The 24573-nt window shown below is 44.6% G+C and overlaps 1 protein-coding gene across 1 annotated transcript in view; it reads right to left on the minus strand.

Annotated features, from left to right (window-relative positions):
* Nucleotides 1-12208, minus strand: part of OPN4 (opsin 4) — a 65933-nt gene extending 53725 nt beyond the window's left edge. The window contains 1 exon segment of the mRNA XM_084845599.1: nucleotides 12070-12208. Coding sequence (XP_084701725.1) covers nucleotides 12070-12208 — 139 coding nt within the window.
* Nucleotides 12209-24573: the final 12365 nt, after the last annotated feature.

A 24573-nucleotide genomic window follows, 5' to 3' on the forward strand; every position in this document is an offset into this window, starting at 1 on the left:
GTCACTGCCCTGTTTTATTGTCATTCTTGCTGTTAAGTTTTAAAGTATTTATTCTTCTATATTGATTTCATATTGTATTATCTATACGCTTTAATGTGAACAGCTTAGGGATTTTTTTTTGTTTCATGTTAAGCTTTATGGTAGTATTTAAATAAATAAGGAAGGAAGGAAGCTGCCCAAACATGCACCCCGCAAGGCAGGCTGCATGTCAGACATAGTTCTGGTCTCCAACAGCTCACTGCTGCCTGCCCCTGGCTCTGGAGAACTCACCGCCTGAGGTGATCACCTCACCCTGCCTAATGATAGAGATGGCTCTCCACACTGACATACAGAATTGACACAGTCAGTACTAAAAGGCAGAATTGTATGTGACCACACCCAACAATGTTTTTTTAAAGCTCTTTGCTGAACTAATGAACTCCACCGTTTAAAACAGCTTAAATCAGATGGGCAAGGAAATCTTTGTTTATCTCTTCTGGGCATGTATTTCCTTTTTTCTCCATTTCTTTTTAATGCACACAAAATGAAATGTCAGATTCATCCAGTGCCTAGAAAGGAAATGCTTGTCAAATATCCTGACCCTACTATGTTTGCATCACTTAACATTCTCCGGTTTTCCAGTATCTCCATATAATCCACTCAAAATATTATGGAACCAACCAGGTCATTTTTCACAGACCATCATTCTGTTGTTCAAGATTTACAAAGTTCTAAAAAAAAATACACAGTTTGCATAAAATCAATTAAACTGAATACCATAGCGGGATTAGGGGGATAACATGTTTTTAAATCACCAGGATTGTTTCCCAAAGACTCAGCATTTCTCTATAAAAACAAATAAAGTTAATGCCTTGTCAAACATTCATGTGAAATTGTAAGAAGTAGGCTTGCTCTAATGTTTCTTAGTACAAGAAACAAATTAGTGCAGAATTATCTGCAGTTCCTCATGAATACTGCAGGATCTGCAAATTCATGAGGAAGGAGGGTGCCTTTTCTACTTTTCAGACCTAGTGGGATTAGCTGGCAGTGGGCAGCAGAAGCACCCGAAATCAGCATTTTAATTTTCCACAATGCTCCATTGCAGCATCTCTCTGGGACATGGTAGAAATTAAAATGGTGGCTCCCTGATGCAAACGCTTTTAAAGGGGGACAGCATGTGTCAGTGATGACTTTGCTGGGATGCTGTGGGCCTCAGCAAATGCTCTGACGTGCAGAAAGGAGAACTTTTGCCATTAAGAACCTTGTCCTGCAAACTTTATTTCCAGTTTCACCTGGTACTGACAGCACAACAATTCCATGCATGCTTACTCTGAAGTGAGTTTCACTATGTTCAATGGGGCTTACTTCCTATGAACAATGTTCAGGATTGCACCCCATACAACTAACTAGCAAAATGTGTGTCACTGTGATGGATGGATGGATGGATGGATGGATGGATGGTGTATGTTTTTTGGGGAAGATGTTTCCAGGATACCTGAGGCTTTGTGTACTCTGCTCACAGAAAGATATCCCCGCTTCGGTCCTGTTGATGGAAGCTAGAACATCCAGGGTAATGGGCAGATTTTGTCCTCACTGTAGTTTTACTCCCCAAGTCCAGCACTTTGCTTTCCCCCATAGGAGTGAATGGCAGCCATTCATTTAAATGAGAGAAAACAGATATATATGAATCTGCCTTACTGAGTCAGTCCATCTAGCCCAGTATTGGTGACTGGCAGTGGCTCTCCAAGGTTTCAGGCAAGATTCTTTCCTAGCTCTGCCTGGAGATATCAGGGATTAAACCTGGCATGCAAAGCAGGTGCTCTACCACTGAGCTATGTTGGAAACACCAGTGGGTGGGAGGCTAAGACTGCCCCACTGCCACTAAGGACCATACTGTCTAGGTTCATTTGACACTTTCATAGCTATGTGGTGGCTGATTCATGGTTGCATGTTCATTATTTACTGAATGCATTCTGAATGGAATCAGTTCATACATTCAACTGGCAGTCATCAAGTGTAGAGCAGAGAGGTGATGTACATACAAGTGGGAATCAGCTCTGTGGCTTCAAGCCCATTCAGGTCTCACAACCTGTTATTAGTAGAATCAATGGGTTCATCGTGAACAATGACACAATGGTTCCATCATGCTACGTTCAGCTCTTTTTGCTCATCTCGAGCCTTACAGCCTTCTCATGCTGCCTTCCCTGCCAACATGCTGCCCTCTCCTGACTCTGCTGCCTTCTTGTAGTCCTCTGCCTGTAACAGTATCAACTGTGCCATTGTGTTGTTGTTTTTACAGTGGTTACAACTGCCTTCCCCAGCCTGGTGTCCTGATGTTTTGGACCTAAACTCTATCAGCCAACATGGTCGATGGTGTGGAATGCTGGGAGTTGTCATCCAAAATATCTGGAGGGCACCAGGTTGGTGAAGGATGACTTAGAGTGTCAAACCGAGGACCTGGGGAGACACAGATTCAGGTCCCTAACCACCAGGCTATGAAACTTACTGTGGTGATTTGGGGCCAGTCATTATTGTTGTTGTTGTTGTTCAGTCATTAAGTCGTATCCGACTCTTCGTGACCCCATGGACCATAGCACGCCAGGCCTTCCTGTCCTCTGCTCTCTTCCGGAGTGTGCTCAAGTCCATATTCATTGCATCAGTGATGCTATCTAGCCATCTCATCCTCTGCCATCCCCTTCTCCTTTTGCCTTCAGTCTTTCCCAGACTTTTCCAGGGAGTTTTTGCATTAGGTGGCCAAAATATTTGAGCTTCAGCTTCAGTATCTGGCCTTCCAATGAGCACTCAGGATTGATTTCCTTTAGGATTGACTGATTTGACCTCCTTGCAGTCCAGGGGACTCGTAAGAGTCTTCTCCAGCACCACAGTTCGAAGGCATCAATTCTTCAGCGCTCAGGCTTCCTTATAGTCCAGCTCTCACAGCCATACGTTACTACTGGGAAAGCCATAGCTTTGATTATGCGGACTTTTGTCAGCAAGGTGATGTCTCTGCTTCTTACTGTGCTGTCTAGGTTTGCCATAGCTTTCCTCCCAAGGAGCAAACGTCTTTTACTTTCATGGCTACAGTCACTGTCTGCGGTGATCTTGGAGCCCAAGAAAATAAAATCTGTCACTGCTTCCATTTCTTCCCCTTCTATATGCAAGGAAGTGATGAGGCCAGATGCCATGATCTTAGTTTTTTTAATGTTGAGTTTCAAACCAGCTTTTGCACTCTCCACTTTCACACTCAACAAGAGGCTCTTTAGATCCTCTTCGTTTTCTGCCATTAGGGTGGTATCGTCTGCATATGGGAGGTTGTTGATAATTCTCCCGGCAATCTTAATTCCGACCTCTGATTCATCCAACCCGGCGTTTCTCATGATGTACTCTGCATATAAGTTAAATAAGCAGGGTGACAATATGCAGCCTTGTCGTACTCCTTTCCCAATTTTGAACCAATCGGTTGTTCCATGTCTGGTTCTTACTGTTGCTTCCTGTCCCTCATACAGGTTTCTCAGGAGACAGGTAAGGTGTTCTGGTACTCCCATCTCTTTAAGAATTTGCCACAGTTTGTTGTGATCCACACAATCAAAGGCTTTAGCATAGTCAATGAAGCAGAAATAGACATTTTTCTGGAATTCTCTTGTTTTCTCCATGATCCAGCAAATGTTGGCGATTTGATCTCGAGTTCCTCTGCCTCTTCGAAACCCCGCCTGTACTTCCAGTAGTTTTCGGTTCACATGCTGCTGAAGCCTAGCTTGTAGGATTTTGAGCATAACCTTGCTGGCATGTGAAATGAGCACACTTGTGCGGTAGTTTGAACACTCTTTGGCACTGCCCTTCTTTGGAATTGGAATGTAAACTGACCTTTTCCAGTCTTGTGGCCACTGTTGAGTGTTCCAAATTTGTTGGCATATTGAATGCAGCACTTTAACAGCATCATCTTTTAGGATCTTAAATAGCTCAGCTGGAATACTGTCATCTCTGCTAGCTTTGTTGTTACTAATGCTTCCTAAGGCCCACTTGACTTCACTCTCTAGGATGTCCGGCTCAAGTTCAGTGACCGCACTATCATGGCTATCAGGGACATTCAGATCTTTCCTGTATAGTTCTTCTGTGTATTCTTTCCACCTCTTCTTAATCTCATCTGCTTCTGTTAGGTCCCTGCCTTCTTTGTCCTTTATCATGCCTGTGTTTGCACAAAATGTTCCCAGTCATTATAAGGGAGTTCAAAGAAGGGGTTTGTGGGGCTGCACAGGCTAGCGCCTTCCCCATTTGCATATTTGGCTCATGTCAGAAGGGACTCTAAGCACATACTAATGTATGCACATTGATGTCCTCCACGTAAGGGCTCCTGATTCGGCCCTTGTGCAGAGGAGGTCTACTGACAGAAATTGGTACATGAAGCCCCTTTTGATGTGCACAGATGATGGGGGCATTGCCACTGGTGTGTCAAAATGGGGCTACTCCCCACATTCAAAGGACATATGAGGGGGGGGTCAACTGAACCTAAGTAAATACATTTTAAATGCACTGAGTATATATGCATGGTATATTTAAGATGGCAGTATTATGAAACAAGTATCCACAATGTGTTCAAAATGGCAGCAGCATTGAGGAATTGGTGGATGATGATACAGTGAAAACTGAGGCGCAAGCCCAGCCTTCCCCAACCTGGTTTCTGCCAGCTGTGGTAGACTACAACTCCCATAATTCCCAGGCAACATAGGAGTTTTAGTCCATCACAGCTGGAGGCCACCAGGTTGGAAAAGCCAGGGCTCACCTGCAGAGAACAATGGGCTCAATTCAGTTTTAGACATACTTAAGAGTGGACCCACTGAAACCAGTGGGACTTGCGTTAGTCAGGACTCTACTCTGTCTAAAACTGGATTCTTAAATGTTCTACATTTAAGCCAAAGTACTGTGGCTCCTTGGAATGTAGTAAGCCCAGCTGTAGCAGTGAGGGCTGGGTTAGCTATATATATTGGTTTAGCTTGTTAATTTTTATTCATTTCATTTATTATATTTCTATACCGCCCCATAGCTGAAGCAGTTCACAGAAATTAAAAACCTTTGAAATACATTATACAAAATACAAAAAAAAAATTTACATAAAGACACAGAAACAGATGGCACACACAATAGACAACATTTATCTTAAAACAATTTTTAAACAATCAGCCAAGGGGAATCCAGGACCTAACTTAAACACATTATATGCTGCCAAATGCCTGAGAAAAGAGGGCAGTTTTAATCTGGTGCCAAAAAGATAACAATATTGGCCCCAGGTGGGCCTCGTTGGGGGAGATCACTCCACAACTGGGAATGTAAGGTTTTCCTCTTTGATGTGGGTTTAAGGATAGGGATACTCACTTTGTGAGAGGACCTTCAGTAGTGGCTGCTCTAAGACCAGGAAGCAACAGAACTCCAGAGTTGAACAGGAAACTTTATTAAAATACAGCAGCGGAGCAGCACTGAACTGTTTACCATCTACAGGCAACAGCAGAGTGAAGGATTCCTGCCACCCAGGGAGGGGAGTAGCTCCCAGGAATCACATGACTCTTAAAGAGACAGGCCATATATACCACAGGGAAGCCACTACCGAGAAGGCCCTCTCCCTTGTTGCCGCCCTCTGAGCCTCTCTCAGAGGAGGTACCTGGAGGAGGCCTTGGATGCTGAGCATAGTGTACGGTTTGGTTCATGCCAGGAGAGGTGCTCCATCCAGTACTGTGTTCCTGAGCCGTGTAAGGCTTTATAGGTCAGACTTGAGTCGGTGCCTTTATTTTGCTTTGTACTTGTGTATTAAGCCTAGACTATTTCATTGTAATATTGGCCTTATGTTACATTTATTGCATTGTTGATTTTGTCTTTGCTCACTCATAGCAGCCCTCTTCAGGCATTCTTCCTCCCATCTTGAATGGACACCCCCTCCTCGTGTGTTTCTGTCGCCTGATGGTCTGAACAGGAGAGCTGCCTGTATCCCTAGGGGCTGTACACATGATACAGGAGGCTGTGCTGTTCAGATTGTTGCCCTCCACATGTACAGGGCAATGGAAACACATGAGGAAGGAATGGGGGCGGGGTGGGGCTGCTCCTCTCCTCGCACGTTCATTCAATATGAGACGAAGAATACCTGAAGACGGCTAGTGTTTTGTAACCAATCAGGTCTCCCTCACCACCCAAAATACTGTGTATTTTGAGAAGAAGTAGATGTTTATCGGAACCCACTTTGGGCACAGTCCACTGTGGAAAAGCAACATATACATTAAACCAGCCTTCCCTGACTAGGTGCCCTTCAGATCTCTTGAACTACAATTCCCATCTTCCCAAGTATTCAAAGCACTTCTCAAGCATTATCTAGCCTTACCACAGGGGTGGGCAACTTGTGCCCCTCCAGCTGCTGTTGGACTGCAACTCCCATCAGCCTTAGCTAGCATAGTCAAAGGTTAGGGATGATGGGGGTTGTAATCCAATAATGTCTGGAGGGCAGAAGGTTGCCCATGCCTGCCTTAACCCTGTAAGTTAAATTAGCATGCACGTGAGGGTGGGAAGAGACTGAGACAAACAGACAGAGAAAGAGAGAGAGAGAGAGAGAGACAAGCAGGCTTGCTTAAGGCCATCTAGCTAGCTGATCACAGAGGATAGATGACGGGCATATCTACAGACTTAACCTGCCTCTTTACTGAGCCTTCTGTTTCCAGATTCTTTGCAGGATTAAGATCAGCTCCTTTACATGTGTTTTTTCCCAGGTCTTTCTTTCTCTTCCTTTCCTTATGTTCCATTACACAAGCACTAGGTGGTGCTGCAGTATAGCGGAATTGCACGATTATACTAGACTTTACCTTGCCATTCACAAATATTACCAGACTTTCCTCATTAGAAAAAAAAAATGCTAAAATGGTTGTAAAGCACAGGAGAGGCCTTGGAGGATGACGAGGTTGTGTAAAGGACCCACAAACTACCATAAGTGAGGAATCACAAGTGTACAATAAATGCATTGTGTAGCAAGGCTGTAAGGTTGCAATTCTATACCCAATTACTTGGGAGTTAACCCCACTGAACTCAGTGGGGCTTACTTCTTCTGAGTAAATATACATAGGATTGCACTGTAAAATTCTTACTGACTACCATATTTCTCCTGCTTCACGATTTTCTGACCCATGTCACATTGGTAAACATTCTTCCTGTGGCTGGCAACTGCAATGAAAAACCTAATCCCAGCAGCAATTGCTTATGGGGGATTTCTACACCAGCTTAAAATCCTGCATTTAAAACAGGGCTTTCTACTTCCGTTTTAAATGCAGGATCACAAGTGATTCCCTTTACACATGCTTCCTTCTCTGTAGATGGCCATTCCCACAGCGTTGTTTCTGTGAAGAGGCATTACACGTGCTCCAGGTTCAGCGATACTTGCTCCTGGGTTCCTGCCCCTTTCCCTCCCCTTGCACATTACTGGTGGATGGGGACTGAGATGCGGATGCCCCCCCCCCCCGATCTCCCTGGGCCTTGCCTCCTTCTTCCATGCTTTTGGCCAGTCCCTGCCACTCAACTCCTCTGCTGCTCCTCTGCTCTGCTGCCCGCGCCCCGCTGCTGCTCTGCTGCTCTGTTTTGAACAGGCAGGCTGAAAATGGCAAGGAGCCAAAATGGCGCAGGAGTGGGAAGCCTGAATGCCCATCAGGCCTTCGTCACCACCTTCAACATCATGACCATGCCCCCAACAACCACGCTCAGCGCTTCACTCATGCTAGGGGAGAAATACACAGGGAGTACATGGCGCTCCAGTTGCGCATATCTGGAAAAATACCCAATTTTTTTCATTTGAGAAAAACATGCGATAGGTGGGAGGAAATAGTGGAATAATGACTGGACAACGACGACGTCATGTAATGGATCCGCACAATTCAGTGAGTGAGCAACCATGAATGAGGAATAAACTTGTGGTGTAGAGATCCACATGATTTCAGCGTGATGACGCCACTGATAAGCCCCAGTTTCTAGGAGTTGTGAGAAGCTTCCTGCCCCACAAAGGCTGCCCAGCTGGGCAACAGCAATGGCACCACCATCTTTTTTTGGATTTCAGTCTAAACTCTGCATTAGCTATGTGTGGTCAGTCACCATTAAATGCAATCCTTTTGCAGAATAAAAAAGCACTGCTAGGAAACGTAAAGTTAAATGCATGATATACAAGCAGTTAACTTAGAAAAGATGCCAGCAGCGGCAGATGTACTCCCAAAGCTTTGACCTTTTGTCCAACTGTAAATGACATCCTCATTGGACCACTTTGCACTTATCCTTAATCTCCCCATCCTTAATCTCCCCCCACCCCACCCCAGTCACACAGTCTGCTATCCATTTTCATGATTGTATCCACCTAGTTAGCTTGCACAGTCCTGGGGCGGACAACTTACCTCTAAAATGCAATTATTAAAAATTAGTGTAATTACCGTATATTTTAAAAAGTTAGTTCTCCACTGAAACAAAGCCAAAGTATGTGTAAATGCATTTTTGTGTAATATTCTCCCTTTACTTCTTGCTTCTCCTTTTCCTCCCCTCCCCTCCCTCTGTTGTCTTCCACTCTCTTGACATTTAGATCGTAATCTTCTTGGGGCAAGGGCCTGTTTTTTTGGCTTACATTACCGTAAAGCACTGTGTACATCTATGCTGCTGTATTAATAAATCTTCAAAGTCCAGTCCCACCATTACCCCAAGCCCTTGACGTTATGTTAACTTGACATTATTTTCACTTGATAATATCGTGTACACATACACACATTGTATAAAGATCTATATATATTAAAGGGACACAGGAGTGCCCCTTTAGTTAAGGTGGGTCGTAGAAAAAAAAAAAGGAAAAAAAGATTCTGCCCATAGAAGCAGAATAAAATAAAAATGACACTTGTTGAGCTAATAAAATGAAGCCTGGCATCCATGATCTACCTGATGAAGTCTACATTTGTACAAATTTTCAAAGCACTCCAATAAAAATGGCCACAGTTACAACTTTAAAAGTGCTGAAAAGTGATACATCTGTACTTTTTTACTGAAAACTACGGCTTGGTGTATCACATGTTTCTTTCAAATTTTGGTAAAAACTACTAATGTACTTTACTCAGGTTTGTTGAGGAGATGTGCCTTTCATTGGTTTGGTGAAATTCTGAGCAGCGGTTCAAAAGTTAAGGTTTTTCTGTCCTGTGAAAGCCTATGGCAGCAACTGCTGGCAAAGTTATGTCAGGCATGCTCAGTTTCACCCTGAAGCTAGAACATTGCCAGTACTCCAGTGTTCTGGGAGGGATTCCAGTGTTCCTATCAGCATTCTGACAGTGGGGAGGGGTTGCAGGACACTGTCATGTGAGATAAGAATGAAGTAATTTTGAGGGATGAGGGCGTCATTCTTGCCTGACAGATCACTGATGAAGACAGGGAGGAAAAGGAAAAAGCTATGCTGGAATCCTGTTCAGGCTTACTCAGAAATAAAGTTTTCTAAACATACAGGGATATAACTATTCATTTGTACACATCTACTCAGTAAATTACTTGTGTTTTGTTTTTTAGTTTCTTTCAGAACACGGAAATAATAAATTTCCTTTTTAAAAACTAAGAAAATTCAATGATAAAAAAGAAAACCTTGATGGTTTAAGACCAGAGTTAAGGCTATCTCATGTTGGCTCAAGCTCCACAAAGCCAGAAAATTGGAAGCTAAGGATGATGCCTTAACAGATCTGCTCTGTGATCAGTTATGATGTTGTGCAATGTCACAAACTGTGCTTGCTGACAACTTAGAGACCTTTGACTATTGGGCAGTCTATAAATAAATACATAAATAAATAAACAACCCTCCATGCACCCACACTTTCCCTTCCTCTTTCAGGCCCAAATCCAGATGAGGAGGACGGAATGCCTGGGAACAGCAAGATGCCCCACATTACCCTGGTCCTGTATTGCCTTATGAAACATCTGAGCCCTTCTGTATCGATAAAGGAATCTTCCTGTGAGTTGAGCCATGCAAATTTGTTGCTTGTAAGCAAGCACAATTTGTGACATTGCACAACATCATTACTGATCACGGGGTACATATGTTAAGGCATCAGTCTTAGCTTCCAATTTCCTGGTTTTGCACAGCTTGAGCCAATATGAAATAGCCTGGTCTTAAACCGGCAAGTTCTTTAAAATCATAATTGAATAGCTATAGATCCATATCACAAGTTCAGGGACAGGCAACCTGGTGCTTTCCAATGTTTTGCATTACAACTTCCGTAAGGCCCCCATCAGCATGGTCAATGGCCAGGGATTATGGAAGCTGTGGTAAAACATCTGGAGGTCACCAGATTGCCCACTCCTGCCCAAGTTATTTAAATGTAGAAGACTAATCCTATGTGTGTCTACTCAGAAGTAAATCACATTGCTTTCAAGGGGGCTTACCCCAAATACATGTGCATAGGATTGCAGCCTAATTTAGAGAAGTTTTGACTCTCTTGGTGCTTCTGCAGATGGTTATTTTGCACAACAGTATATCAGGAGAGGAGAGGAGAGAATTTGTAGAAGATCACCCTTTGAGCACAGAAGGAAAGTAAAGGTTCTTCCTGTGCAAGCATCGAGTTATTGCTGACTCCTAGAGGGACGCTGCTTGCGCTGGCGTTTTCATCGCAGACTATAGCGGGGTGGTTTGCCATTGCCTTCCCCAGTCGTAACTACCTTTCCTCCAGCAAGCTGGGTACTCATTTTACCGACCTTGGAAGTTTGGAAGGCTGAGTTGACCTGAGCTGGCTACCTGGGACCCCGCTTCCGCTGGGATCGAACTCAGGTCGTGGGGAGGGTTTCGGTTGCAATACTGCTGCCTACCACTTTTTCTGCATTCCCACCTATGATGGTCATGTGAATAGACGAATTGCATGAGCAACAGAGATGCCTGAGGTAACCTATGAACTGACTCTCTGAACACTAATTTCATAGATGGCCATGTCAAGAATTTACTCACAAAATTTAAATCTGAACAAATCGATGGGTGGCTTCAAACATGGAATGAAGCTCTTTTTAGAAAAAAAGAGAAAAATATGTATACCTGTCACTTGCGAGGTGTAACATAACAGGCCAAGTCATTGTAGGGTTGAGCATGTCTAACCATACTGAGGTCAATAGACGAACTCTTCAAAGAACTGGGTTGTGAATGCATGGAACGCTCTCCTGCCCCCCCCAGCCACACAAAATAGCTTCTGTTTCCCCCATCAGTCTCAACATACTTTATTCATTGTTTGTTTCAGTTTTAGAGACTATGAAAATGTGAACAAATGTTATTTTGATCCACTATCCAAAGTATGAGGTAGAGAATGATGGGGCATTTTAGTTTTCAGAAATCCTGAGGTAAATTCATTCCATTCATTTCCTGAAACTCCAGAGAGATCACCACAAGATAACAGTAAATATAACCATGGCACAGGTTAAACATAAAAATGAATCCTATGACACTTTCTTTCAAAGCCAGCTTTTTTCCTATGAAAGCTCATGCTAGAACAAACTCTTTATAGACTGCTACTTTCTATGGAAGCTGCAATCAAGCAGATAGTTTTTAAGATGCTGCAAGACTATCATTTTTGCTGCAAGATACTAATGTAGTTGCTCTTTTGGAAGGTCATAAATGTTTTCTTTCAATTGAAACTTGAAAGTCTATAAAAGGCCTTTCAAGAAGATTTGAATTTTGCCATCTGTTATTCTACTTCTGTTCGTGTGAACTTGACCATATTCTAAATCTTTTTTCTTTTTTTTTGCCTGCAAGAGCTGCAAAATGGCAATTTGTAGTCTTCTTCCCTGTGGGGGTTGCTGTGAAATTACAGACAAGTCACTCACATTCTGACCAAAGAGGTTTATTTCCTGTTCCATCAGTTGTCTTTAAACAAATTACATCCCCCCTCCAAGTTTCTGTGAAAGATTCTTGTTTGTGAATTGCTAGCTCTACACAGGTAAAAGTCACACACACACACACACACACACCCTGACAGAACAGTCCCTCTACAGCTCCATTCAATTTGGCAATATTGCCAGTCAAACCATTTGCTAGAAGCTTAAATCACAGACAAGCAATTTCTTTGCCACACTTACTGCTGCTGAAGCTAAGGGTGCCCAAGTCCACCAGCTTATAGCCATTTGCTTCTGAGTCATTTAGGACATCTACGATTTTACTGCAGCTGAAGTCCGTGGGTGGGCATGAAATGCCTCTTCGGAAGGAATGAGTACTCATATGGATAAGAGAAAAAAAATCCCCAAGAAATGCCACCAAAATAAAAATCCTCTACAATGAACCCTTTATACAATCAACATAGTTTCTCCCATTTTAAACTTCTTGAAAAGACTTTTCCAGCTTTTCTCTTTCTCTTTTCTGGAACTCTGCACAATCCAATGGGGATTTTTCTCCATAAAGCTCCAGCTTCCCTCTTTCAGTCTCTAAGCTCAGCAATAGGCAGTAGCAACAGAAGTAGCTTTCCATTTAAATATAAGAGCCTGCAGATTTTGCACATGCCCAGTAAGAGTCTGATTTGTCCCATGCAAATTTCAAAGCAGTGGCTTAACTCTGCTGTCAAACTGACGGACAATTCGACATCATATCTCCTCCATTGCTCCTTGGACAAGCCTGAGACACCATCACCCTAATAGGAGAGAGAAAAGCATGGTAAAGACAGTCTTAAAAAAAGCCACCAAACTGTTGATCATTTTTAAATATATATAAAAGTGCATCTAATGGTCATTTTTGAGCCCAGGCATATCAGTTTGTCCATATCCGAAAACAACATTTACTCTAAACACAGAAATATAAAGAGCAGCATCCAGCCAAAATTACTTCTTAAAGAAGTCCTATTGTTATTTCAGTGGGAAAGAGTTAAGTGCATGTTCAAATGTCCCTCTGAAATAAATACAACTTAGGAGGGTTTAACGCTGCCTGGACTGGACCTTATGTATCAAATGGATTCAGTTATGAAGCTGGTTTATGTTGTTTATGTATGTGTTAATGGGTTTGCTTTAAAATCTAGGTCAAAATTAATCTTTGCTCTGGTTTCAGCAACAACAAAAGGAGGAAAGATTTAAATATGATAACATTAAAGCAAATACAGCTTGTCTTATGTGGTAGTCTCTTTTACCTCTGGATTTAAACACAGGCAGAAAACAGACTGTTAAAAATGCTAAGGGCTCAAACCAGTCCCCGGTTACATCCCTCTTTCCCTGCCACCTGAACTGCACTCATAAGAGAACAGCGTGCATCTAATGGACCAAAATACATTTAATTTTAAAATGTTTTTTGTTCAGTTTTGTTTAGAACGTACACTCAGAGCTCAGTTCATATTTATACGGAGGCAGGTCTACATGAAGCTTGCCGGGTGACTTTGGGCTCATCACTGAGTGTCGCCTAAGCTACCTCATAGGGTTGTTGTGAAGATAAAATGGAGAGGAGGAGGATCATGTAAGTTGCCTTGGGTTCCTTGCAAGAGGAAAAACGTCAGGATATACATGTAATAATACATTTTTTAAAAACCCAGACTGCGACCTACATGAGGCTTTAGTCCTTTTTGGGTGGTCAGCATCAGCCTCTTCCAGTTAATGGTGCCATGCCTGCTTCAGCAGCCATTGGCTTTAGACATGATCTCTGAAGATTTGAACTTGTGAAGCTTCACAACTTCGAATCTTCGAAGTTCATGCCTGAATTAGAAAAAAACAAACATCGCGGAGAAGCCCCGATTCTGCAAGGATAATGCCTTAATTTTAAAAAAAACCCATCCAGAGTGTGGATAGGAGGGGGCAAAACTTAGTCTCATTTGAAAGGATAGAACAACCCCCTGCTCAATGCAGGAAGCCTGATTCCCAGGCGGTCACCCATCCAACTACTGACTGGTGCTGACCCTGCTTAGCATCCGAGATCAGACAAGCGCGCGCAGGAAAACAGCACAGTGCTTGAGTGTGAACCGAGCTCATACATTCGATGAAGCACTGCAACAGGGAAAATGGGTAAGTGTGAATAATCACGTTTTAATGCAAGAGCATTTAACCTGATGGGACACCGAATTCATTGCGATGGCAGGTGCAATGTAGATCGGCCCAGGGAGTTGGGTGACTCCCCCTGGCTCTGCTCTGAGAACACTGACAGAGATAAGCTCACACAGACTCTGACATTCCAGAGGCTGAATAGGCCCAAGCCGTTCCAGGCTACTTCTAATCAAATCCTGGCTATAACCTACGAGGCCCACTGCAGTACTGAAGCTGGGCCCTGACAGTGCTGTTCAGAAGGGGAGAAACAGTGCAATTACATGATTCTGAATCAAGGAACCAGAGACTACTATTTATGAATGGGGAAAGCAAACTAATGGGCTATTCTGAAGGGAAGAAATAGCGTGATTGTATGATTGTGAATCAAGGAACCAGAAGCTACTATTTACGAATGGTGAAAGCGAACTAATATGCTATTCTGAATGGGTGATGTGAAGTACTGCTAAGTAGGAAAGGAAGCCTGTGTCCAAAAGTGCCCCACCCCTTGACCAGGTCACAGAAACACCATGCCCAGGATTTAATGCAGGGGGACTGGGCACACTGCAGTGGAACTACGTGGGAGCCACGTTTAAGGAAAACAACACACTAAAACTACTTTCCAAAAATGTGCCTTTTCTAGGGATTTCAGAGAATTTCTCCACGAATCTTGGGGAGGCCAAATGCCAGCGCATTCGGCCCCCCGAAATTGGTGGAGAAACGGTCTGCCCCCCGCCCCCCCCCGGGATGGGACTTACGTTGTTCGAATGTCCCTGGCGGCGGCGGCTCCGGCGGCGGTTCGGCAGTGGTTCGGCAGCGGCAACGGCCGGTCTTCCGACTGGCTGCCGCCGCCGCTATTACCAAGTAAAACAAACAAACAAACAAACAAATGTGATAGGCTACGTAAAGATTTACGTAGCCTATCACGGCTAGATTTTTAAAAAACACCGTGATAGGCTACGTAAATGTTTACATAGCCTATCACAGCTGACTTTGGAAAAGAAAAAAAAGCGCGTACGCAAATGGCAGTGCCCATGGGCGTCGCCATTTGCGTTCCTTATTTTGGCACGTGTAGTCTACGTAAACATTTACGTAGACTACAGAGAAAATAAGGGGAATGCAAATAGCGTTCCCCTTATTTTCGCCGTAGTCTACATAAATGTTTACGTAGACTACACATGCCAAAATAAGGAACGCAAATGGCGGCGCCCATGGGCGCCACCATTTGCATAGGCGCTTTTTTTTTTTTTTTTTTTAATCAGCCGTGATAGGCTATGTAAACATTTACGTAGCCTATCACGGCTGACTGCAGGGACGCAAACGGCAGCGGCTACGGCCGCCGCCATTTGCGTCCCAGCAGGAGAGGAGGTTTCACGGCCGGAGGGACGGGGTGCCTCCCCCCCGGCCAGAATTTCGGGTGGGAGGGACGGGGCGCCTCCCCCCCCGGCCAGAATTTCGGGGCGCCTCCCCCCCCGGCCAGAACTCCCACCACGAATCAAGCTTCAGGATCAGGTAAGTGACTTCCGTACATCCCTAGCCTTTTCCAGAGGGAAGTTGTGGGGTTCCTGCAGATTGGCGACAGTGTCATGTGTCGCAAACACCAATGTACTCTCCCTCCACATTAAATTGGCCATGTAGATTGGGCCTTGGGCTTCCTAGAGCCTGTTGGCTCTTTCCACACACTGCATGAGACCTTCTCCCTTAAAAGGCCTGTGCTTGTGTTTGAAGCCTTTGGCTGCAACAGCATGGAGGCAACTGGGGTGCGCTGATAGCTTTATAAGCAGTCCTGGTTATATGCGACCTCCTCTGGAAGCAGAGGGGTTGGTCCCAAGGGCTCCTCTGTGGCTGAGAGCCCCAAGGAGAGAGGAGCATCAATGGGTGCTTCTATGGCCACATCCTCTTCTGGGTCTGAGAGGTCAATATCAGAGGAAGAATTAGAACCCTGGGTCATGACAGAACAACAATTTGTTGGCTCTAAACTAAGATTGCCTCCAGACCAGGCTTCCCCCACCTGGTGCCCTCCAGATGCATTTGAACTACAACCCCCATCATCCCCATCCAGCTCAGTCAGCCATGCTGGCTGGGGTTGATGTTTTCTGTATCTTTGAATGTGAGCACACCCTCCTTTGCCAAATCAAAGACCCCTGGGCTTTCAGCACAAGTGAGGATCAAAAGACTGGATAACATCTGGCCAATTATCAGCTACCCAAATATCACAGCCACGCTTAATTGCTGCTGTCATGGTTCCCGAGTCTGCCAGCCACCCTGGCTGCTCCCTGATTGACCTTAATTACCATCATTAAATTTAGTTGTAAAAATAGACCGCATGAGCTATTACTGAAACCCCTTTGTGAGGTGAGAGAAATCTCACTGGAAGAGGGGGAAATTGGGCCTTCAGGGACCGACTTGGAGATTACAGCTCTTATATTACTTTTTGGCCTACAGTTAACCTCAGTTGGGAGACCAAAGTGGTTCTTTGGCAGGGGAACTGATGGCCCTGTCCTCTTATCCTATGCCCTGTTGCCTCCCTCTCTTCCCACCACATGCACTGCAAGGTGGGCTTTATTCGAGGCAACACACAGCCCAGAGGTTCACTCCAACTTCCCACAGGATTCCCATTGGCCCCTAGTTATAGAGACTGATCTCCCAATTATATATAGAACAGCCAATTCCCAACATGGTGCCCTCCAGTAGTGTTGGACCATAGCTCCCATCATCCCCAGATAGCTGGCTGGGGGTGGTGGGATTTGTGATCCAACCTGTCCGAGGGGGGGGGGGCAGGCTCCAGATTGCAGAAAGCTGCTATAGATCAATCCCAATTGCTTGTAGGGGAGAGACTATAGTTCAGTGGTAGAGCATGTGCTTTGCAGCCAAAGGTCCCAGATTCAATCTCTGGCACTACTAGTTAAAAGAGCAACATAGCAGGCAGTGTGAAGAACTTCTGCCTGAGAACCTGGAGAGACATTTCCTTTCAGAAGAGATGACAGATGAGCCCTTCAGCTCCTGCTCCATTCAAATGTCAAAATATGGTCCCCTTAAGAAATCATTTGCTGACTAGAGCAGCCTTTCCCGACATGTCCTTCCGACGTTTTGGACTAAACGCCATCATCCCCAGCCAGCATGACCAATGGGATGATGGGAGTTGTAGCCCAATACATCTGGAGGGCACCAAGCTGGGGAAGGCTGGGGAAGGTATTAGAATACCACCTGTGTGGATAGTGTCAAGATATAGATTAGCTACTATGTGGCACTGAATTTGGCTGTATCTGGGTGGAGTCAGGAGTTTCCTGTGGCTGTTCTGTTCTTGCTGGGCAGAGATAAACTTCTTGACTAGCTTCCTGACTGGTGTGTCATCAAAACCTTCCATGACATCACCTCTCCCACAGAGGGAAACAGTTGTGCCTTTCTAGAATCTGTTATTTCGATGATATACAGTTTTTAATAGCTGATTAACTAGTACCAAGATTGAGATGTATCTATTTGCGGTGTCTGTGTGTGTGTGTGTGTGTGTGTGTAAAGGAACCTTGAAGGGAAAGCAAAGAACTGGCAGCCCTAGGATGGGCTTCTAATGTCAGATTACCCAAGAGCAAGTGCAGTGCCTACATTGCCAGGCTGTTTTGTTGTGGGTTTGGGGTTAGAGGTCTTTTAATTGTGTTTTATCTTTGATTTATAGCTTACAATTTGAAGTTGTTTTTGTTGTGAATCAGCATGAGTACTCTTTGGTGAAGAAAGGTGGGATTTAAAAAAAAACATTGAAATAAATTAAAACAGATGTCATGTGGGTGATTTGTGATTGAATCTCCGGACATTATTATAAGTCTCAAAAGTAACTGTAGGAGGTTCTGATTGGGTTGGAGCAGCAGTAGTGGAGGAAGGGATGTTTAGCCCTTTCATCCATGCTCTTTTTTTATATATAAATTAAGCTGCTATAAACCATAATGGGGAAAAGTGACAGGTACCTGTATTGTGTCTGCCTTGCCCCCTCTCAGTGGGCTTATGGCAGCCAAGGGGCAAGTGGAGGGGAGTGATTTATAGATCAGGAAAATGGCTCAGTGGGAATGAATTGAATATCTCCTCCCCCAGTGCCACTAGCTTGATTCAATTTGCTGCTTTTAAGATTTTGTTTTGCTTTTTTTTTTTAAGTCAGGAAAACCCACCTACAGTCAGGGCCAGAAATATTGGAACAAGGATAACTGTTTTGGCAGTTGGCCTCTGTACACCACCACATTGAAGTTGAAAGGAAGCACACCCAGATGGGAGCGAAGTCAGGACTTTCAGCTGTAATTCAAGGGGTTTGACAAAAGTGGGGCACTAACCATTCAGGAAGTACAGCCAGTGGCATACACCCCCCCTCCCCATCCTTGGTGGCGCATAAGTAATGGAACAAACCAACATCATTTCAAACTTAAGGATCACCCTTAATACCTGGATGAAAATCCTTTGCAGTCAATGACTGCCTGAAGCCTGGAACCCATGGACATGACCAAATGCTGAGTTTCCTCCCTCAAGATATTTTGCCAGGCCTTTACTGCAGCTGCCCTCAGCTGCTGCTTGTTTGTGGGTCTTTCTGCCTTCAGTCTTGTCTTCAGTAAGTGAAAAGCATGCTCTGTTGGGTTGAGATCAGGTGACTGACTTTGCCTTGAGAAACTCTTGGGTAGTTTTTGCTGTATGTTTGGGTCACTATCCATCTGCAATTGGGTGGCCAGAAATATTGGAACAAAGGTAATTGTTTTGGCAGTTGGCCTCTGTACACCACCACATTGAAGTTGAAAGGAAAGACACCCAGATGGGAGCGAAGTCAGGACTTTCAGCTGTAATTCAAGGGGTTGACAAAAGTGGGGCACCAACCATTCAGGAAGCACAGCCAATGGCATACACAAACACCCCATCATTGGTGGCTCATAAGTAATGGAACTAATGGCTGACAAGCAGCTGCATGGCCAGGTGTGGCCTGTTGCTTGGGTACCCCATGACCAATCAAGCAGATAAAAGGCCTGGAGGTGGTTCTGAGTATTACATTTGCATTTGGTAGCTGTTCACTGGAACTCCCAACATGAGGTCCAAAGAGGTGTCCATGTGAGTGAAGGAGGCCATCATTAGGCTGAGGAAACCAAATAAACCCATCAGAGAGATAGCAAAAACATTGGGAGTGGCCAACGCAACAGTTTGGAACATCCTGAAAAAGAAGGAATTAACTGGCAAGCTCAGCAACAGCAAAAGGCCTGGAAGACCACGGAAGACAACTAAAGTGGATGACCGCAGAATTCTGCTCAGAGTGAAGAGGAACCCTTTCACAACATCTAGCCAGGTCAAGAACGCTCTTGAGGAGGTAGGCATGTTGTTGTCAACATCTACAGTCAAGAGGCAGCTTTATGAATGTAAATACAGAGGCTTCACAACAAGGTGCAAACCACTGGTAACGCTCAAGAACAGACAGGCCAGATTAGCCTTTGCCAGCAAACACCTAAAAAAGCCTGCCCAGTTCTGGGATAAGATTCTTTGGGCTGATGAAACCAAGATAAACTTGCACCAGAATGATGGGAAGAGAAAAGTATGGAGAAGGAAAGGAAAAGCCCATGATCCAAAGCATACCACATCATCTGTCAAACATGGTGGAGGCAGTGTTATGGCCTGGGCATGTATGAATGCCAATGGAACCGGGTCACTGGTGTTTATGGATGACCTGACTGCTGATAAAAGCAGCAGGCTGAATTCTGAAGTGTATAGGGCTATACTTTCTGCTCAGATTCAGCCGAATGCTGCCAAACTGACCCACAAACAAGCAGCAGCTGAAAGCAGCTGCAGTAAAGGCCTGGCAAAGCATCTCGAGGGAGGAAACTCAGCATTTGGTCATGTCCATGGGTTCCAGACTTCAGGCAGTCATTGACTGCAAAGGATTTTCATCCAGGTATTAAAGGCAATCGTTAAGTTTGAAATGATGTTGGTTTGTTCCATTACTTATGAACCACCAATGATGGGGGTGTGTGTATGCCACTGGCTGCACTTCCTGAATGGTTAGTGTCCCACTTTTGTCCAACACCTTGAATTACAGCTGAAAGTCCTGACTTCGCTCCCATCTGGGTGTGTTTCCTTTCAGCTTCAATGTGGTGGTGTACAGAGGCCAACTGCCAAACAGTTATCCTTGTTCCAATACTTCTGGCCCTGACTGTATTTTACAAGTTATGAAAGTAAATTGACTATATCATTTAAATATGAACTTTCAGAACTGAGTTGGCAGTGGTTGGATGCAGCACGTTTTGAGGACATAACTACAGCGGTTACCCTCAAACCCCCACCCCCCATGGGAATATAGGATTGCTCTGTAAAGGTAGTTCCACACTTGTACCCCCCCCCCAAAGTTGTACTTAGCTATCAGTGGTTGCAGCTAGTCAATGGAACTAAATACAGATAGTAATTTGTGGTGTTTTTTGTTGTCCCCTGTCCCCAATCCCTAGAAATTACTCATTCTTCCTGATCCGTGTGTCGTCCATGAAAGCATTCAATAGATTATTCAACCTCTCTCGCTTCCGAGATTCAGTTTCTTGCACTGTTACATTTGTTCATTCAGTTTGCCTTTGAAACACCTCTCAAAAGTTAAAAACATAATGCAAAAATACATCAGATTTCAACACAGCAACTTAAAAAGCAAATAAGAATATATCAGCAGATAATGATCAAACCATCTTTAGCATCACAGGGATTCCCAAAATTCCAAAGCTCCAATTTATCTACAGAGGAGAGAAAGCCCTCTTAAAGAAGACATGTTTTACTTAGACTGTTACATTCTTAGACGTCTTAACTAAAGAAGCAGGAATGTACATTTTGCAGTTCATAGCCACAGCATCATTGCTCAGCAGTCAGATGTAGTCACCATCATCACACATCTGTAATGGCTCTATTATAGTTTCTTGCCACCTCTGTCATCAGCACCAATCATGAAAATTGCTTTCAAAGAGAATAGCAGAAGTAATTTCACTGCTGAAATGCCCCCCACCCCACCCCCAGTTATCAGAGAAATTCATGTGTGGTTTCCCTGCCTGAATATTTCATGTGTTCAGACTAGCTGCTACATTCAGATGTGACCATTTATGTAATAATAATAATGATGATGATAATGATAATGCTACTACTACTAAAGAAATAAGTTCACCTAACTTTCTCTTTTCAGGACTTTGTGTAAAAAAGCTGTGCACTACGGGTGCTTCCAGATGAGGCTTTTATCATGTAATCGCTCTGCCTCATTCATGGAATTTTGCTGGGGGTCCACACTCAGTCGTCTTCCATTTGTAATCCTCCTGTGTTTTCACATTGCTTCTTCCATCTTTTTAACTTCCATTAAAAAAATTAAGGAAGGGAAGAAGGAATAGCTCCACAACGTCTTCTGATTAGCAGCACGAGGAGCCACCCATTTGAAATTACCTACTGGATTGGGTTCAAGGCTGTCGGCCAACTCTGGCCCACCATGGCTCCCCAGATGGCCATGGCCTCTTTCAGCTGACCACCAATTGACCCCCCCCCATTTTGAAAGGTTGGAATGCCTCTCCTAAGGCTTCGTTACTGGCAGTAAGGGCTGTAAGCTGAAACAGGCTGGTATTTATGGCCCTGCCCCCTTTTGCCTTTGCCTCCCCCCCCCCACCACAAGAGCTTCTCCAAAATTGAATTTGGCCCTCTGGTTGAAAGAGGTTCAACACTCCTGGGATAGGCTGCACCATCAACAGATGAACCTTCGCACCAACCCCTCAAGCACACAGAAGGTCTGAAAGTGGCACAGTTGTAGACAATGGCTATCCAGCCCCTGCAGCGGCTCAGCGAACTGGCTCAAGATCTGACGTGTTTCCGGGAGAGGCCCATAGCTCTGTAGCAGGTGATGCATTTTGCACAGAAGGTCCCACTTTTCTTGGAACCCCTCTCTCCTCTGTTCAGTGTTTTTATGCAGCATTTCTGGGAAAGATCCCTCAGAGACCAAGTGATGTGGCTTGTTGGCAGGAACCGAATCCATGGGGCATCTTGTGTGTTCACAAGCTTCCTTGGGGCTTCGTGGTCTCTATGCTGATCAGTCACGGGCATTGCAAACCAAGCTGAGCAGAGTCAGTGGCCGCTCTTGAGACATCTACAGTGTTCTGAATTGCGTACAGAACCCCTACAGACAGATGGGGCTTTCCTCTTCACAACGTTGCTCTCCATGTGCCAAGGGCGATGCAAGCGATGATGGAGGGGTGGAGCTAGTGTTCCCCCTCCTCATGTGTTTACTTTCCCTGAATTTAGAACACCTGAAGAAGTCCACCATCATTACCAATTTCTGTTGTTGTGAATGGTCGCTGTGTTTATTTTGCATACCTTTAAGCTTTAATTGAATTTCCACAGTTTGTACTTTTTGAAATTCATTGCCATTTGGTTCTGCTGTTGATTTTTTTTCCGTCTCCCCACCCCTGCTCCATCTCTATGGACTTCCAGACCAACAGCTCCTAGCACTACCAATTCCTGCCAACTTAGGATAACACTTCATGTATTTCATGAAGTGGACTCTAGGCCATGAAAGCTTATGCCATACAAACTGTGTTAGGGCTCCTTCACACCGGGCTTTTATTCTGCGATTGAGATTGCTCCTTCATGGAAGTTTGGGGGCTCTTTACATGATGCCGTGACCCTGCCATGACCCCCCTGCACTAAATGCCCTTTGTTCCATTTTTAAATAGATCGCAGATAATGAGCTGTCAAATTACCCCGTTGTGTTCTGCTTCATTTTCCTCAGTCAAAAGGGTTGAAGCCGCAAGAAGAGGAGTGAGATCCATGAAAGATAATCAGGTATGGGGAGAGCGGGGGGGGGGGGAAGGCGGGGGGGAAGAGGAGGAAGGAAGTATGTGTAAAGGGAGTCAGTTGTGAACCTGCATTTAAAATGGAAGCCGCAAGCCCCATTTTAAATGCAGGATTTTAGGCTGGTGTAGAAATGCCCCGTTTTTAAGGTGCCACAAGTCTCCCAGTTAATTTAATACTCGTATCTGGCTCTTTCTCTCTAGAATGCTGTGACTAGCTCCCATCGGGCTACCAGTGGACTCCCATCCAGCTGCTGATCTGAGCTTCAGCAAAGCTACAGCGTCACATGCTCCCAGATTTGAAACCTTTGTCTGTAGTATATTTTCCCTATGATTATGACTCTTTCACACACAGAAGCCATTGTGCATTTGTGAACATGAGCGTGTATGTATGAACAGGCCCTTAGTCACGTGAGTGCATCAGTTCAAAGGCTGTCCTCTAATCCAGGGGTGTTTAACCTCTTTTAGCCCAAGGGCCAAATTCAGCGTTGGAGAAGCTCTCAGTGGCCACGTTCCAGTGGTGGACGAGGCCAAGGGCAAAATGGGGCAGAGCCAAAGACAAACAGATGGGGCCAAAAGATCAAAACAACATATTTTAGCTTCAAGCTCTTGCTGTCAATAACAAAGCCTTAGGTGAGTCATTTCAACCTTTTAGAATGGGGGTGGGGGCGGATGTGCGAGGGCCTCTTCACACAGAACTTTTATCCTGCTATTGAGATTGCTCACTCACGGAAGTTTATGGGTCCTCGTCGTCAACCTCCAGGGCGTCTCCTGCACTAAATTACCTTTATTCCATTTTTTAAAAGATCGGAGATAATGAGCTATCAAATTACAGTGCTCGAATTCCTCTTGATTTCCCTCATGAAAAGAGGAAAGCCCACAATAAGAAGAGCTAGACCACAGCACCATCTAGCAGCTGTATAATGAAACATATCAAAGACTCAGATAAGGGGGAAAAGGGGGGAGGGGAAAGTGTGGGGGAAGCAGTAAAAGACTAGAAGGCCTAGAGAACAGGGGTTGCCAATTTCTCCACTGGCTCCTGTGCCCTTAAAAGCAGCTTGATGATCTATAGTTTTCAGCAAGTGGTAGAGCTGGACTATAAGGAAGGCTGAGCACCGAAGAATTGAAGCTTTCCAACTGTGGTGCTGGAGAAGACTCTTACGAGTCCCCTGGACTGCAAGGAGGTCAAATCAGTCCATCCTAAAGGAAATCATCCCTGACTGCTCATTGGAAGGACAGATGCTGAAGCTGAAGCTCAAATATTTTGGCCACCTACTGCAAAGAGAAAACTCTCTGGAAAAGACCCTGATGCTGGGAAAGACTGAAGGCAAAAGGAGAAGGGGACGACAGAGGATGAGATGGCTAGATAGCATCACCGATGCAATAAATATGAACTTGAGCACACTCCGGGAGAGAGTGGAGGACAGGAAGGCCTGGCGTGCTATGGTCCATGGGGTCATGAAGAGTCAGACACCACTTAAGGACTGAACAACAACAATGCTTATCTCCATGCCCTGGAAAGCTTCACCTTGCTGATTTCTCCAGATCATGTTGGCAAAAGATTAGATGAGATTAGATTATCCGCCTGTGGCAGGGACTATCTTGTTTTACTGATTATATGTAAGCCACTCTGGAATCTTTTTTGGCTGAGGGACAGGATAAAAATACTTCACACAAGCAAGCAAGCCCCTGTGGGTAAACAGTAAGAGACAATAGCTGGAGGTGGACAAAGCAAATTCGCGTTTCTATTGTGTTCATGCAAGGAAGTGCCTTGAAGTAC

Source organism: Heloderma suspectum, chromosome 3 (assembly GCF_057233095.1).
Source record: "Heloderma suspectum isolate Gila_16-S chromosome 3, 16-S_ref, whole genome shotgun sequence".
Classification (NCBI taxonomy): Eukaryota; Metazoa; Chordata; class Lepidosauria; order Squamata; family Helodermatidae; genus Heloderma; species Heloderma suspectum.